The sequence below is a fragment of the Oncorhynchus gorbuscha genome, linkage group LG05, assembly GCF_021184085.1.
Source record: "Oncorhynchus gorbuscha isolate QuinsamMale2020 ecotype Even-year linkage group LG05, OgorEven_v1.0, whole genome shotgun sequence".
Lineage (NCBI taxonomy): Eukaryota > Metazoa > Chordata > Actinopteri > Salmoniformes > Salmonidae > Oncorhynchus > Oncorhynchus gorbuscha.
Genome location: NC_060177.1, coordinates 83,615,716 through 83,631,424, shown reverse-complemented (window position 1 = coordinate 83,631,424; position 15,709 = coordinate 83,615,716). Strand labels below are relative to the sequence as shown.

The following is a 15,709-nucleotide window of genomic DNA, read 5'->3' as shown; positions in this document are numbered from 1 at the left end:
CATATTATCATTGACATGAAATCAGTCAAAACACCTAAAAAAGAATTAAACCTTTATTTAACTAGGCGAGTCAGTTAATTAAGAACAACTTATTATTTACAATGACGGCCTACCCTGGCCAAACCCTAAACCGGACGATGCTGGGCCAATTGTGTGCCACCCTATTGGACTCCCAATCACAGCTGGTTGACTATTGTCCAAAATAATGAAAAAATGGAGCAAAGTAGCATACAGTGCTGAGAATGTTCTTTCTTATCTTTTAGGAGTAACGGTTTGTTAAGAGCAGCTGATTGATTGAAGAATCCATTTGAGATATCCAAACTGGTGGAGAGAGTACTGGGTAAAGTGAAGGTTTGAGGATCACGAGAGGAGGGTTTGTTTAGATTTTTTTGTACTTCTGAGGATCAGAAGGAATGTGTGTTGCGTTTTATCCGATTTGAGAAGTTTGACGTGTCGGTTGTGTCTCTTTGGAACATGACACCCCTCAAGGGGGGAATATCTGGCGTCTCGTGGGAAGTGGATGTTGCAGAGATTAAAAATATTAATGGAGTGATTGATGCACATCGCATGAATTGTGTGGTGAATGAAGAAAAATGAAGGGTATAAGTTATTTCGTTTTTTGATATGGAGTCTCTCCCTACTCAAGTGCAGTTGGGGTATATTAACTGCAGTTAACTACAGAGTCAGAGCATTTATCCCAAGACCAATACAGTGTGATCACTGTAAAGCTTTTGGACATGTTTCAAGTGTTTGCAGAAAGTTGGAGCCAAGTTGTGGAAAAATCATTTCATGTGTTATAAGTGATGAATATGTGAAATGTTGTAATTGTGGTGGGAACCATGAAGACACATCTTTGGAATGCCCGACAAGGCTGAAAGAGAATGAGGTGGCCAAAGTCAGGGTTGTCCAGAGCATTTCATATGCAGCGGCTGTTAAAACGATTGAGGGTTTGAATGGTGCTTCTGAAGAGTCCATGTGGTGGATAGGCCTTCACTGCAGGCTGCAGGGGTTGCCTTTCACCAGCAGGACCCAGATATGTTATAAAGGTTAAATAAAAAATAAATAAATATGTTAAAGTTAAGAAGGTGGACTTTGTGGCCTTTATAGCTATGGTGATTAATGGCACTGCCGAAGTGGAGAGGAAGTCCAGGAAAATAGATATTGTGTATGAGGCTCCTGGCTGAGCGGTTCCTGGCTGGGTCTGAAAGACTTCGCTGCCGAGGAGTTGCATGGAGTATTGTCACAAGCCTTTATCACCCTCTCAGGCTCTTGATATGGAGATTTGAAAGAAGAAATTCCGTGGGAGTTTTGTTTTTGTCAATGTACTTTTTTATGTGGGTGGATTAAGTTTGTTTTCCCTATCACATATGAATTGTATTTTAACCTTGTTTTTTCAACCCTGTCCATTTGGTGGGGGCAATACAGTTTTTTGGGGGGGTTTGTAGTCTGCCATAAAGCCCACACAAGAACAAGATGAAACGAGTCATTTACGATTCCTCACATGGCAGTTTCTTGTCATCGTTGGTAGCTATCTGGCCATCCAGAATCATAACTCACAGACTTCTGCCACATTGAAGTGTGCGCATCGTTTTTATGAAGTTGTCAGCTAACTTATGACAACAGGCACAACTCTGATATAAAGTAGTTTTTTTTTTTACCAAGTTGTCGCTATTCCACGTATCTCCACATATATCATTCGATTCCTAACAACCTAATCATTACGAAACTTCTATTCAATCAAATTAGCCTCACGTAGCAAACTAACAATTACATTTTTTCTTGACCAAATCCGTTACTCATTGACTTCCATACAAAAAATCCTCACTTCGTGGGTATATTTTCGTGGACAGATTTTGGGCAGAGTAAAACCTCTCGCTTCGCCTTTTCCTCTCTGACTACAGCTAACAGTCAGATACTTATCCTTGGTTAAATATTAAACTGTTGCTTCTGTTAAACTCTCGTCATAACGTCACTACACAGGCCGTACATATAAAGCTTCACACAAACGAGGGAAAGGTTTCCATTCAGTGTCTGGGGAAGATGGCGGCGACGTGTTCAATATTGCCCAAGGGCCAACTACTGTACAGGAATGCTGTCAAGCTGCAGGTCGCAAGGTAAAGTGAAACGGGTTGGAGTTTTAATTGCTAACATTTACTCGCATCGTTGTTCAACAGAGAACGTACTTAACTTAATCTTACACAGCGCAATTAAATACTTTGAGAATGTGAACCCTAATTATGTGAACTAGGTCGCTTTGAATCGTAGAGTAATTATATTAGGGACGATATATCCAACAATGTCTGCCTGCTAAATGTGTGCGTTATCTGCAATTGTTGATCAAATTATGAAGGTTCAACGATTGAAAGGAGGAAACATCCTGATTAATGATGAAAAAGTTGCACTAACTGAGTCTACTAGCCTACTTTAATAATTTGCTAGGCACCTGAACTTTGATCCATTTCAAATGGGATCAACTGTGTGGTGTTATCACTTTTCCAATGCTGACACAATGTAACTAAACCCTATGACAACATGGCAACTGAATAAAACAAAAAACAACTACTATATCCTTTCCTCTGACTGCAAATTCAAGTCAGCATGCAAAATGACATATTCTATATTTTAAGCAATAATGCCCAATAAAAGTGTGGTATAGGGCTCAACCCACCCAGTTTATAATCCCACTTTTAAAGTGATCCACTGCTAGCCTACACTCAGTTTTTAACTGCTTTGCCAGCTTTTGCATTTCCATTCAATCCATCTGATTTGAGTCAGTGACACCAGAGCAGATGATCTGTAGGCCTTGTCAGACTGCTTGGTCAATAACTTGATTCAACCAAGTTCTTCTGAGCCACTACTAATGGACAAATCCATGACACTCTTGGATTTAAAATGGTAACACATCTTCACAAGTAATATTGGACTTCTTCTATGCAATATCCAAGGCAGGTTCTTGTAAATAACACATGAGTAATGCTGTTCTCATTCAACTGACCAGACTAACATAAATGGCTATTGATCACACTCATACCCAGGGTGTAGGCTACTCATCATAGCGTGATAACTGCAGTGCCACCAGTGGACTCATTTAGATTTCATGGCCTATACTGATCAGTATGTTTCTATTGTATATCAATGCCAAGTTGCCTGATCCTGCAAAAACTCTAAATTATTTTGATTCTTTAAATTTGATTCTTGTGTAGGAGGTTTTCAGACAAAGGATGGTTCCAGTCTATGTTTGTGCACGAAGTGGAGGCCAGGAAAGATGCCCACTCCAACCTGCTGTCGAAGTGTGAGACCAGCGACCTCTACAAATTCAGTGTATGTAATAATATATTATATCCTAGCTGCATCAACACATCTATATTATCTTCTGCAGAAGTGGTTGAGGTTCAATAATAAACTAAATGTGAGACAAATGCAGAAAATTATGTTGAATTGGATTCATTTGCTTTGTACACAGCATAGCCTCTGTGTGACATTTTATCAATCCGTCTCTTTGGAAAACAGTGAAAGGATCATCATAATTTAAGGCATATTATTGCACCAAGGGACCTACAGGAAGATGGATGCAGATCTGTGGCTAAATAAAGTGAGAATGTGTAATTACATGGTATCATTACAATGCTATCATGTGTTTTGTTGTGACAAAAATGTAATTAGAAATGTCTAGTTCTCATCACATACTTTAAACTTTGTCCTTTGATTTGTCTATAACTTTAGCCTGACCATTATAATCAGCAGGGAAATTGGGTTAGAAAGACCATTACAACCAGCAGGGAAATTGGGTAGGAGGACGATGATCCAAAAATAACAGAAGGAATAACGCATTAGTCTAATAATATGACTGATGCTGCTCAGTATGTTATATGATATTTCCCTTTTTCTTTTGCCTAATGTCCACCCACCAATATTCAGACTAGCTTATTCTGTCCCTTTCTCTCTCAGTTCACAATGTCAAGCCAGAGTGTCTGGAGGCGTACAACAATCTGGAGTGAGTTCATCTTTATTTTTTATTTTTGCTCACATGTGCTGTAAATACTAACTGACAGTCTCCTCTTTTGGTCATTCACAGTAGATGTTTACTAGATATCTGTGAGTAGGACTGCACAGTCGATGAAAATGCAGACATACAGTATCTGTGATATTGTGTCTTTATACGTTTCCATGAATTCAGGGCTGAGGTGCAGCACAAACTCCACTTAGACCAGGACTATCCCTGTGATGTTGTGGGGAGCTGGAATACTTGGTATGGCGACCAAGACCAAGCAGGTAAGTGGCAGAGACGTCGGTGCATAACAACAGTGTCACAAAACCCCAGTCGACTGTTATCTAATGATCTGTTGATGTATTCTTATGTTCTCTGTTAACCCTGATCTAATGTTATCACATACCTTTTCCTGAAGATAGGCCTCTTGCACAATGATGTCATCTAGCTGTTCGAGGTAAACAGTTTGGCCAATACATCACTGACCTCTGCTGTCTGTTTGTTGCAGTGCACCTTTGGCGGTATACAGGAGGCTACCCAGCATTGACTGAATGCTTGACCAAATTGAACAACAATAAGGTAGGCTGTGTAAACTATATATTTTTTGCATTTTAAAAGCAATTAGAAATTATGTTCTGGACAAATCAGTACCACAACAGATCATTCAAAATGTAAGTCAAGTTATGTCAAATATTTGTAAATCTGATATTGTTATATACAGTTGAAGTCGGAAGTTTACATGCGCTTAGGTTGGAGTCATTAAAACTTGATTTTCAACCACTCCACACATTTCTTGTTAACAAACTATAATTTTGGCAGGTCGGTTAGGACATCTACTTTGTGCATGACACAAGTAATTTTTCCAACAATTGTTTACAGACAGACTATTTCACTTATAATTAAACTGTATCACAATTCCAGTGGGTCAGAAGGTTACATACACTAAGTTGACTGTGCCTTTAAATAGCTTGGAAAAGTCCAGAAAATTATGTCATGGCTTTAGAAGCTTTTGCTAGGCTAATTGACATCATTTGAGTCAATTGGAGGTGTACCTGTGGATGTATTTCAAGGCCTACCTTCAAACTCAGTGCCGTTTTGCTTGACATCATGGGAAAATTAAATTAAATCAGCCAAGACCTCAGAAAATAAATTGTAGACCTCCACAAGTCTAGTGTGAGCAATTTCCAAACGCCTGAAGGTACCACATCCATCTGTACAAACAATAGTACGCAAGTATAAACACCATGGGACCACATAGCCGTCATACCGCTCAGGAAGGAAACGCGTTCTGTCTCCTAGAGATGAACGTACTTTGGCGCGAAAAGTGCAAATCAATTCCAGAACAACAGCATAGGACCTTGTGAAGATGCTGGAGGAAACAGTTACAGAAGTATCTATTAAACGAGTCCTTATATCGACATAACCTGAAAGTCCTCTCAGCAAGGAAGAAGACACTTCTCCAAAACCACCATAAAAAAGCCAGACTACAGTTTGTAACTACACATGGGGACAAAGATCGTACTTTTTTGGAGAAATGTCCTCTGGTCTGATGAAACAAAAATGGAACTGTTTGGCCATAATGACCATCGTTATGTTTGGAAGAGAAAGGGGAGGCTTGCAAGCCGAAGAACACCATCCCAACCATGAAGCACGGCGGTAGGGGTGGTTTGTGGGGGTGCTTTGCTGCATGAGGGACTGGTGTACTTCAGAAAAAGGATGGCATCATGAGGGTGACAATTATGTGGATATATTGAGGCAACATCTCAAGACATCAGTCAGGAAGTTATGGCTTGGTTGCAAATGGGTCTTCCAAATGGACAATGACCCCCAGCATACTTGCAAAGTTGTGGCAAAATGGCTTAAGGACAACAAAGTCAAGATATTGGAGTGGCCATCACAAAGCCCTGACCTCAATCCTATAGAGAATGTGTGGGCAGACCTGAAAAAGCGTGTGCGAGCAAGGAAGCCTACAAACCTGACTCAGTTACACCAGCTCTTTCAGGAGGAATGGGCCAAAATTCACCCAACTTATTGTGGGAGGCTTGTGGAAGGCTACCCGAAACATTTGACCCAAGTTAAATCATTTAAAGGCAATGCTACCAAATATGAATTGAGTATGTAAACTTCTTGTCCACTGGGAATGTGATGAAAGAAATAAAAGCTGAAAAAAATTATTCTCTACTATTATTCTGACATTTCACATTCTTAGAATAAAGTGGTGATCCTAACTGACCTGCGACAGGGAATTTTTACTTGGATTAAATGTCAGGAGTTGTGAAATCTGAGTTTAAATGTATTTGGCTAAGGTGCACGTAAACTTCTGACTTCAACTGTATAAAAATATCAGCGTATCCTCATTATTTTGGGGGGAAAGCATGGCTCTACTACTCGCTGACGTGAAACAACTATTCTTCTTTAGTTGACTAATTCATGAATTTCAAACAACATGAAACTGTTTTAAAGGAGTATCGGCACTTCAGGATGGAAAGGAGTAAAATGCTGGTCTCACGGCGGAACCAGCTTCTTCTAGAGTTCAGTTTCTGGAACGAGCCAACACCCAGAAATGGACCCAACATTTACGAGATGCGCTCATACAAACTCAAGGTAAGACGCTGATTGGGACTAGAAACATGCAAACTGTGGTCATACAAACTTAAAGGGATACTTCAGGATTTTAGCAATGAGGCCCGTTATCTACTTCCCCAGAGTCCAATGACCTTGTGGATACCATTTTTATATTTCTCCATTCAGTTCTAAGGAAGTTGTCAACTAACGTAATTGCAATTGCCAACTAGCAGTAACGCAATGAATGGATGTCTATGGGAACAGCTAGCATGCAGACTTCCAGTCATTGCTCTAATGCTAGTTAGCATTTGTTCGCAAAACTACCTCTTAACTTCCTTCGTACTGGACACAGATACAAAAAATAGGTACCCACAAGCTAATCTGACGCTGGGGAGGTAGATAAAGGGCTTCATTGCCAAAATCCTGAACTATCCCTTTAAGATAAGTCTTGCAATGACCTAGACATACAAATTGCTCTCATGGAAACTCAAGGTAAGATACTGCTGTGAGGACACCCAGAGATATACAAACAGTGGACCTACAGAACACAATGGACATCATGTACCTAAGCTAAGATAAACGTCTAATCTCAAACACAACCAACATGTCTCGCTCAACTGTATCTAATGAGTATGTAGGCCTACGTCACACTGCAATGTGTACAGAACTGTATGTTTTGATTGCAGCACCTGCATGTCTAGGAGTATGGTATGTAAATGGGATGCTGTTGCATTCTGTAGGTGAAAGACACGGGTGGTTATGAAGTTAAACGTTTCCTGTGTTCATACTTCAGTGTAATTATCTCCAGTAGCTAGATTTCCATCTAATTAGCGAAAGATTTTCATGCGAATATTCTAGAATCTGCATAATGAAAATATGTGCTTTTTTCCACCAGTGACATGTTTCCAGCAAATGGACTTGTTGAGGGTAACAATCAGTATGTGATGATGTAGTGCACACAAAATGTACTTTTTCGCTTAAGTTTTCATGTTTTGTTTTGTTTTATTTTACCTTTATTTAACTAGGCAAGTCAGTTAAGAGCAAATTCTTATTTTCAATGATGGCCTAGGAACAGTGGGTTAATTGCCTTGTTCAGGGGCAGAAAGTCATATTTTTAACTTGTCAGCTCGGGGATTCGATCTTGCAACCTTTCGGTTACTAGTCCAACGCTCTAAACACTGTACCGAATAAAAATCTATGTGTTCAATGTGTTTCCATTGCATTTTCAACTCTAACGATTCGTTTTATCACAGAAACGGTTGCATTAAATAGCAAATGTGCCTACTCTGGTCTTGCTAACTGCGCAATAGCTAACAACTCGCAGATATAGTGCATGTAGGCTATGTGGGTTGTCTAGTCTACATCAGTGGAGCCAGCTGAGGGGGCTGAAGGCTCATAATAATAATAATAATATATGCCATTTAGCAGACGCTTTTATCCAAAGCGACTTATGGAGCAAATCAAATGTTATTTGTCACATGTGCTGAATACAACAGGTGTAGTAGACCTTACAGTGAAATGCTTACTTACATAACCAACAGTGCAGTTTTAAGAAAGAAAAAAAAGATGAAAATACAGATAAAGACTAAAAAATATATATTATAATTATATAAGAAACATTTTTTACAATATCAATTTTACAAATAATTACCTAGCAACAGTAGCGAGGCTATACACATGGGATTCCGGTACAAATTTAATGTGCAGGGGCACTAGATAGCCGAGGTAATTGAGATAACATAGCCTACCTGCACTGAACTAAAGGGTAGAGCTGCCGCTTTCAAGGAGCGGGACTCTAACCCAGGAGCTTATAAGAAATACCTCTATGCCCTCCTATGAACCATCAAACAGGCAAAGCGTTAATACAGGACTAAGATCGAATCATACTACACCTGCTCTGACACTCGTCAGATTTTATTTTTTATTTTATTTTACCTTTATTTAACCAGGCAAGTCAGTTAAGAACACATTCTTATTTTCAATGACAGCCTGGGAACAGTGGGTTAACTGCCTGTTCAGGGGCAGAACGACAGATTTGTACCTTGTCAGCTCGGGGGTTTGAACTCACAACCTTCCGGTTACTAGTCCAACTCTCTAGCCACTAGGCTACGCTGCTGATGTGGCAGGGTTTGCAAACTATTAGACTACAAAGGGAAGCACAGCCGTGAGCTGCCCAGTGACACAAGCCTACCAGACGAGCTAAATAACCTCAATGCTCTCTTCGAAGCAAGTAACACTGAAACATACATGAGAGCATCAGCTGTTCCAAGCGATGTGAGTAATACCTTTAAATAGAAGGCCGCAGGGCCAGGTGGATTACCAGGACATCTAGCCCGAGCATGCATTGACCAACTGGCAAATGTCTTCACTTATCACGTTTGATGGTAAGACCCAGGTGCAGACAATGCCGAAATAACAAAAGTGTATTACTCGAACAGGGGCAGGCAAAAGGACAGGTAAAGGGCAGAAAGGTGGGGCAAAGGTACAGAACGGCAGACAGGGTCAGGGTCAGGGCAGGCAGAAAGGACAAACTGGTAAAACTAGAAAACAGGAATATGGACAAGACAGGAGCAAGGGGAAAACACTGGTAGGTTTGAGGAACAAAACGAACTGGCAACAGACAAACAGAGAATACAGGTATAAATACACAGGGGATAATGGGGAAGATGGGCGACACCTGGAGGGGGGTGCAGACAAGCACAAAGACGGGTGAAACAAATCATGGTGTGACAACACCCACCCCTCTAGGGATGCCACCTGGCGTCCTACCTGGGCGCATACATGGTTGAGCGGGGTGCCAGCACTGGAACTCGAGATGAGGCCTGGGTCCTGGACGTCACTTGCGGAGACCCAGCACCCATCCTCCGGGCCATAACCCTCCCAGTCAACCAGGTACTGGAATCCCCTGCCCCGAGGTCAAACCTTCAGGAGACGTCTCACCATGTATGCCGGTCGGCCGTCGATGAAACGGGAGAGAGAGGTGGGCCTGGAAACAGGAGACAAGGGGCAGTCCGACATGGTTTTAACTCTAGACACAGAAAAGGTAGGAAAAATACGGAGGGTACGGGGGAACAGAGGACGAACAGCAGAGGGGCTAATGATCTTGGAGCAGGGGGGAAAGGTCTCGGCTTCCGGGGGTGTAGCCGCAGCAATATAGTGACGTACCAGTGCCTCAGGCGTGACCTTCTTGGATACCAGTCGGTGCTGTGGAAGCGAAGTTGCCAGAGCCTTACTGAACCCCTCCCGGAGGTCCTGGTACTCTGCGTAGCTGGCGGAGAGGTCCGGGGCAATTTCCAAGCCCCAGGAAGACATCCCGGGGCAGGCAGAGCTGACTTCAGACATTGAGTGTGGCAGGACAGGCTCCAGCCCACGATGGCACCCGTAGCCCAGTCAATGGAGGGATTGTGTCATTGGAGCCAAGAGAATCCCAATACCACGGAAACTGCGGAGACTCAACCAGCAGGAATTGGATCGTCTCGCTGTGGTTTCCCCGACACTCGTAGGTTGACGTGGGTGGTCGGGTGGGTGACCCGGCCTATAGAGCAACTGTCCAGCGCTCTAACACCCATGGGAATCGAGAGGGGTTGAGTGGGGATGCCCAGCTCGGACGCCAGGGTAAAGTCCATGAGACTCACATCGGCCCCCCGAGTCGATGAGTACCTGGAGAGACTTGGACTGGTCACCCCACCGTAGGTTGGCACGGAGAGGGGGGGCGAGCAAGGGGAGACGGAAAATTATCTTTAAGGCCCACCAGAGTACTCGCTCCAACAAATGAGCTAGGTCTGTTGAAGGGACAGGTAGACACATAATGACCGGCAGTACCGCAATACAGATAATTCTGGGTCTCAAATCTGCATACGCGTTTGGCTGGAGACGGCCTAGCCCTGCCGAGCTGCATTGGCTCGGGAAGAGATGAATCGGCAGTCTCGGAGGCTCTTGGAGGGACTCGGGTAAACTCGGATCCTCTCGGGGACATAGACGCACGCCGGAGTTCATCAGATGCAAGGTGGAATCCTTGAGTGAGCGATTGGGACTGTAATCAGACCTCTTCTCCATCCTACGTTCCCGTAGCCGATCATCGATCCGGATGGTTAAAGCGATGGGTGATTCGAGATCTGTTGGTAGTTCTCGCTCTGCCAGCTCATCCTTTACCTCCTCCGATAATCCGTGCAGGAATGTGTCGAACAGCGCTTCCGGGTTCCATGTAGCGTGCGGAACTCCACCGCACAGTCTTCCAAACTGAGGGTATCCTGCCGAAGCTTGAGTAACTTCCGGGCAGCCTCTCTTCCGGACACCAGAGCTTCAAACTTTTCTCACCAGCGCTTCGGGGAGGTAAGCGGTGTTCCTGGGAAACCGGGGTGATTGCGCTGCTACCAGCCGGGTTACTGACTGGCTGGGAGGTTACCGTCGTGGTAGGCTGCCTGGTAGGCAACCCACGGAATTGCTCCCGCAATGCGTCCAATGCTAGGTCGTGTCATTCGGCCACGTCCTGAAACCCTTCCATCAGAACGTGAAGCAACTCCTCATGTCTACTATTCATTAACTACAGCTCAAAGTTCAACACCAAAGTGCCTTCAAAACTCATCACTAAGCTAAGGACCTTGGGACTAAAAACCTTCCTCTGCAACTGGATCCTGGACTTCCTGACGGGCTGCCCCCAGGTGGTAAGGGTAGGTAATAACACATCCACCACACTCATCCTCAACATGGGGGCCCCTCAGGGGTGTGTGCTCAGTCCCCTCCTGTACTCCCTGTTAACTCATGACTGCATGGCCAGGCACGACTCCAACACCATCATTAAGTTTGCAGATGACACAACAATGGTAGGCCTGATCACCGACAACTATGAGACAGCCTATAAGGAGGAGGTGAGGGACTTGACCGTGTGGTGCAACGTGATCAAGACAAAGGAGATGATTGTGTGCTACAGGAGAAGGAGGGCTGAGCACGCCCCCATTCTCATCAACGGGGCTGTAGTGGAGCAGGTTGAGAGCTTCAAGTTCCTTGGTGTCCACATCAACAACAAACTAGAATGGTCCAAACACACTAAGACAGGTGTTGAAGAGGGGTACAACAAACCCTATGCTTACTTACAGTCATGGTCTAGAGTTTTGAGAATGACACAAATATTAATTTCCACAAAGTTTGCTGCTTCAGTGTCTTTAGATATTTTTGTCAGATGTTACTATGGAATACTGAAGTATAATTACAAGCATTTCATAAGTTTCAAAGGCTTTTATTGACAATTACATGAGGTTGATGCAAAGAGTCAATATTTGCAGTGTTGACCCTTATTTTTCAAGACTTCTTCAATCTGCCATGGCATGCTGTCAATTAACCTCTGGGCCACATCCTGACTGATGGCAGCCCATTCTTGCATAATCAATGCTTGGAGTTTGTTAGAATTTGTGGGGTTTTGTTTGTCCACCCGCCTCTTGAGGATTGACCACAAGTTCTCAATGGGATTAAGGTTTGGGGAGTTTCCTGGACATGGACCCAAAATATCAATGTTTTTGTTCCCCCGAGCCACTTAGTTGTCACTTTTGCCTTATGGCAAGGTGCTCCATCATGCTGGAAAACTGTTCCTGGATGGTTGGGAGAAGTTGCTCTCGGAGGATGTGTTGGTACCATTCTTTATTCATGGCTGTGTTCTTAGGGAAAATTTTGAGTGAGCCCACTCCCTTGGCTGAGAAGCAACCCCACACATGAACGGTTTCAGGATGCTTTACTGTTGGCATGGCACAGGACTGATGGTAGCGCTCACCTTGTCTTCTCCGGACAAGCTTTTTTCCGAATGCCCCAAACAATCGGAAAGGGGATTCGTCAGAGAAAATGACTTTACCCCAGTCCTTAGCAGTCTAATCCCTTTACATTTTGCAAATATCAGTCTGTCCCTTGTGTTTTTCCTGGAGAGAAGTGGCTTCTTTGCTGCCCTTCTTGACACCAGGCCATCCTCCAAAAGTCTTTGACTCACTGTGCGTGCAGATGCACTCACACCTGCCTGCTGCCAATCCTGAGAAACTCTGTACTGGTGGTGCCCCGATCCTGCAGCAGAATCAACTTTAGGAGACGGTCCTGGCGCTTGCTGGACTTTCTTGGGCGCCCTGAAGCCTTCTTCACAACAATTGAACCGCTCTCCTTGAAGTTCTTGATGATCCAATAAATGGTTGATTTAGGTGCAATCTTACTGGCAGCAATATCCTTGCCTGTGAAGCCCTTTTTGTGCAAAGCAATGATGATGGCACATGTTTCCTTGCAAGTAACCATGGTTGACAGAGGAAGAACAATTATTCCAAGCACCAACCTCCTTTTGAAGCTTCCAGTCTGTTATTCAAACTCAATCAGCATGACAGAGTGATCTCCAGGCTTGTCCTCGTCAATACTCACACCTGTGTTAACGAGAGAACCACTGACATGATGTCAGCTGGTCCTTTTGTGGCAGGGCTGAAATGCAGTGGACATTTTGGGGGGGATTCAGTTCATTTGCATGGCAAATAGGGACTTTGCAATTAATTGCAATTCATCTGATCACTCTTCATAACATTCTGGAGTATATGCAAATTGCTATCATACAAACTGAGGCAGCAGACTTTGTGAAAATGAATATTTGTGTCATTGTCAAAACTTTTGGCCACGACTGTATATGTAGGTAGAGGTAACGTGAATATGCATGGATAATAAACAGAGAGTAGCAGCAGCGTAAAAATGGAAACCATGTGTTTGATGTATGTGATAGAATTCCACTTATTCCGCTTTAGACATTAACATGTGCCCGTCCTCCCCAATTAAGATGCCACCAACATCCTGTGGTCTACATGATGAGATTATTATGGAAAATAGCGAGATTATTTTTATTGCTTGACTCCAAGTTTACTTCAATATGATGGTTATTATGTAAATATTTGTGCATCAAAGCGTTTCCACAGCCATTTCCCGCATAATTAATTTTAACGACACAAAAAGGTCCCACCATGTCGAATTAACACATTATCTGTCGACATGTACGCATTGATGTCGTGAGAGAGTCGTGATCTTTTTTGTTTTTTTTATACGATATGACTTTACTTGCATAAAAACTGAATGGAAACATGGTTAAAGACATTGTTTTCTTTTTCTCAACCAACTTTTAGCCTGGAACGATGATTGAATGGGGGAATCATTGGTAAGACTTCTCATGAGACTGCAATATGAACATTGTTTGAAAGAAATGTGCATGTACCATATGCATCTAAGTTGCATGTCATTTTTGTAAATAATTAATGCAGAAATAAAGCTGGTAATAAGTAATATCAGTAAATGTTTCAGTAGAATGTCAAATATGTCCAATATTGACTGTATTCATTATTACCTATCTTGATAGGGCGAGGGCGATCAAACATCGACAGGAGAACAATGAGGCAGTTGGAGGGTTCTTCTCTCAGATAGGAGACCTGTATGAAGTTCATCATCTGTGGGGTGAGTCGGCTGATGATACCCGTATGCAAAACATTGACACTATTTTATCAAATGAAGCCAAACAATGCTGTGTGTTTGTGACAGACAGTTTACTACTGTGGTGCAACACGTTGGATTATTGTTTATTCTGTCTGTCAATGTCTTTTGTACCTGCCCCTATTTGTATATTATGATTATAATGCAAGTATAAATCATTTGTTCCATCTACAGCCTATAAAGACCTTCAATCCAGAGAAGAGACAAGAAACTCTGCCTGGCAGAAGGAGGGATGGGATTCTAGTGTCTATTATACAGGTAGGAATGAATACACACAAAACAAACACATAGACATCAATCAAAACCTCTCTGGCAATGCATTGTGCTTCTGTGAGAGAAGCTTCAGAATAAACATGTTTTTCAATTGCATCAAACTCAGTATTTCACTATGTTTGTAAGTCTAAATGAATTGTCTTGTGGGCTGTCGGATCAGACTCACTGAGGTACATACGTGAATACTGATCATTTCAAATAATTGAATGAAAACCCTGTATTACTCCATCTTGACACAAAATATAGGCTGCTGTCTTTTTTTCAGTGTTTCCCAACTTCGTTCCTCGGTTACCCCCAATAGTACCCTGGACAAACTCATCCAGGGCTTGATGATTAGTTGACAAGTTGAATCAGGTGTGCTTGTCTGGGGCTACAATAAAAATGTGGACAGTTGAGGGTACTCACGGATTGCAGTTGAGAAAAACGGTTTTAGATGTTTGATGTTGAGCTCTAACCTCTCTCTCTCTCTCTCTGTCACATCTCCTCTCCTAGTGCCTTTGATCAGGAGCATGGAGTCTAGGATTATGATTCCTACGAAGAGTTCACCTCTGCAATAACCAGATTCAGTCAAGATCCCGTTCTGGAAGAGCAAAGCGAGAACAGATTATGGGCATTTTTCCATCGTGTCTCTCTGTCTTTTTCTCTTTTGTTGTAGGTGCAGATAACTTAGGCCTACATGTAAAGCTTGAATCTATGAGCTGTGGTAGATGGAACCTTTTGATGAAAACTAATGTTTTGATGCACTGGCAAGCCCTCAGTTTGAAGACTGCATTCAAAATAGAATCCAGTTTCCATTTTTGCTACCATGGTGAATAGGGGAGAGATTTTATTTCACCTAAATTGATAGATAAATTATATTTCAGGTGAATTATGTGCCAAACAAGGGAAAGGAAATCTTCAATAACGTCAATAAGGTATGAAGTAGCTATGATACGGAATTAATAGCTATGATAGAGAAATGAACTTGTTGCTACTGTATTATCATTATGCATCTTGAGTGTGTGAACATACAGCAGTAAGAAATGCCTACTCAGTGGACATGTAGAAGCATATGCCATATCTCAGGTATAAGAAACCTATAGGTCAATGTGAGCTAATGTGAGTCTCTTCCCTTGTCAACCATCTGAAGAAGCAAATCAATAGACATAAGTAGATGCATCTTTGAAATGAGAAACATGAAAACTGGATTATTAAATGCTATGTAACCTTTTTCTATGTCTCATTGATTTTGTGTTTTATCTTCTTGTGATAGTGTCATGTTAATCTATTGAATTTAATATTATTTGACCTGGAAATGTATTAAGTGTTTGGAAATATGTTTTTGCAGTGGTGGTATTGCAGACCCCAAGTTACAAACACTGTTCTAGAATTGTTAATATTTTTGTGTATAGG

At 42.4% G+C, this 15,709-nt stretch overlaps 1 protein-coding gene across 1 annotated transcript; it reads left to right on the top strand.

Moving 5' to 3' along the window:
- The first annotated feature begins 1,848 nt into the window (after window positions 1-1,848).
- On the top strand, window positions 1,849-15,527 carry nipsnap1 (nipsnap homolog 1 (C. elegans)). The gene is made up of 10 exons (XM_046351338.1): window positions 1,849-2,114; window positions 3,204-3,325; window positions 3,949-3,994; window positions 4,178-4,272; window positions 4,497-4,567; window positions 6,452-6,592; window positions 13,684-13,715; window positions 13,914-14,008; window positions 14,219-14,302; window positions 14,810-15,527. The coding sequence occupies exons 1-10, from the start codon at window positions 2,041-2,043 to the stop codon at window positions 14,872-14,874; spliced, it is 825 nt and encodes a 274-aa protein (XP_046207294.1). The 5' UTR covers window positions 1,849-2,040; the 3' UTR covers window positions 14,875-15,527.
- Window positions 15,528-15,709: the final 182 nt, after the last annotated feature.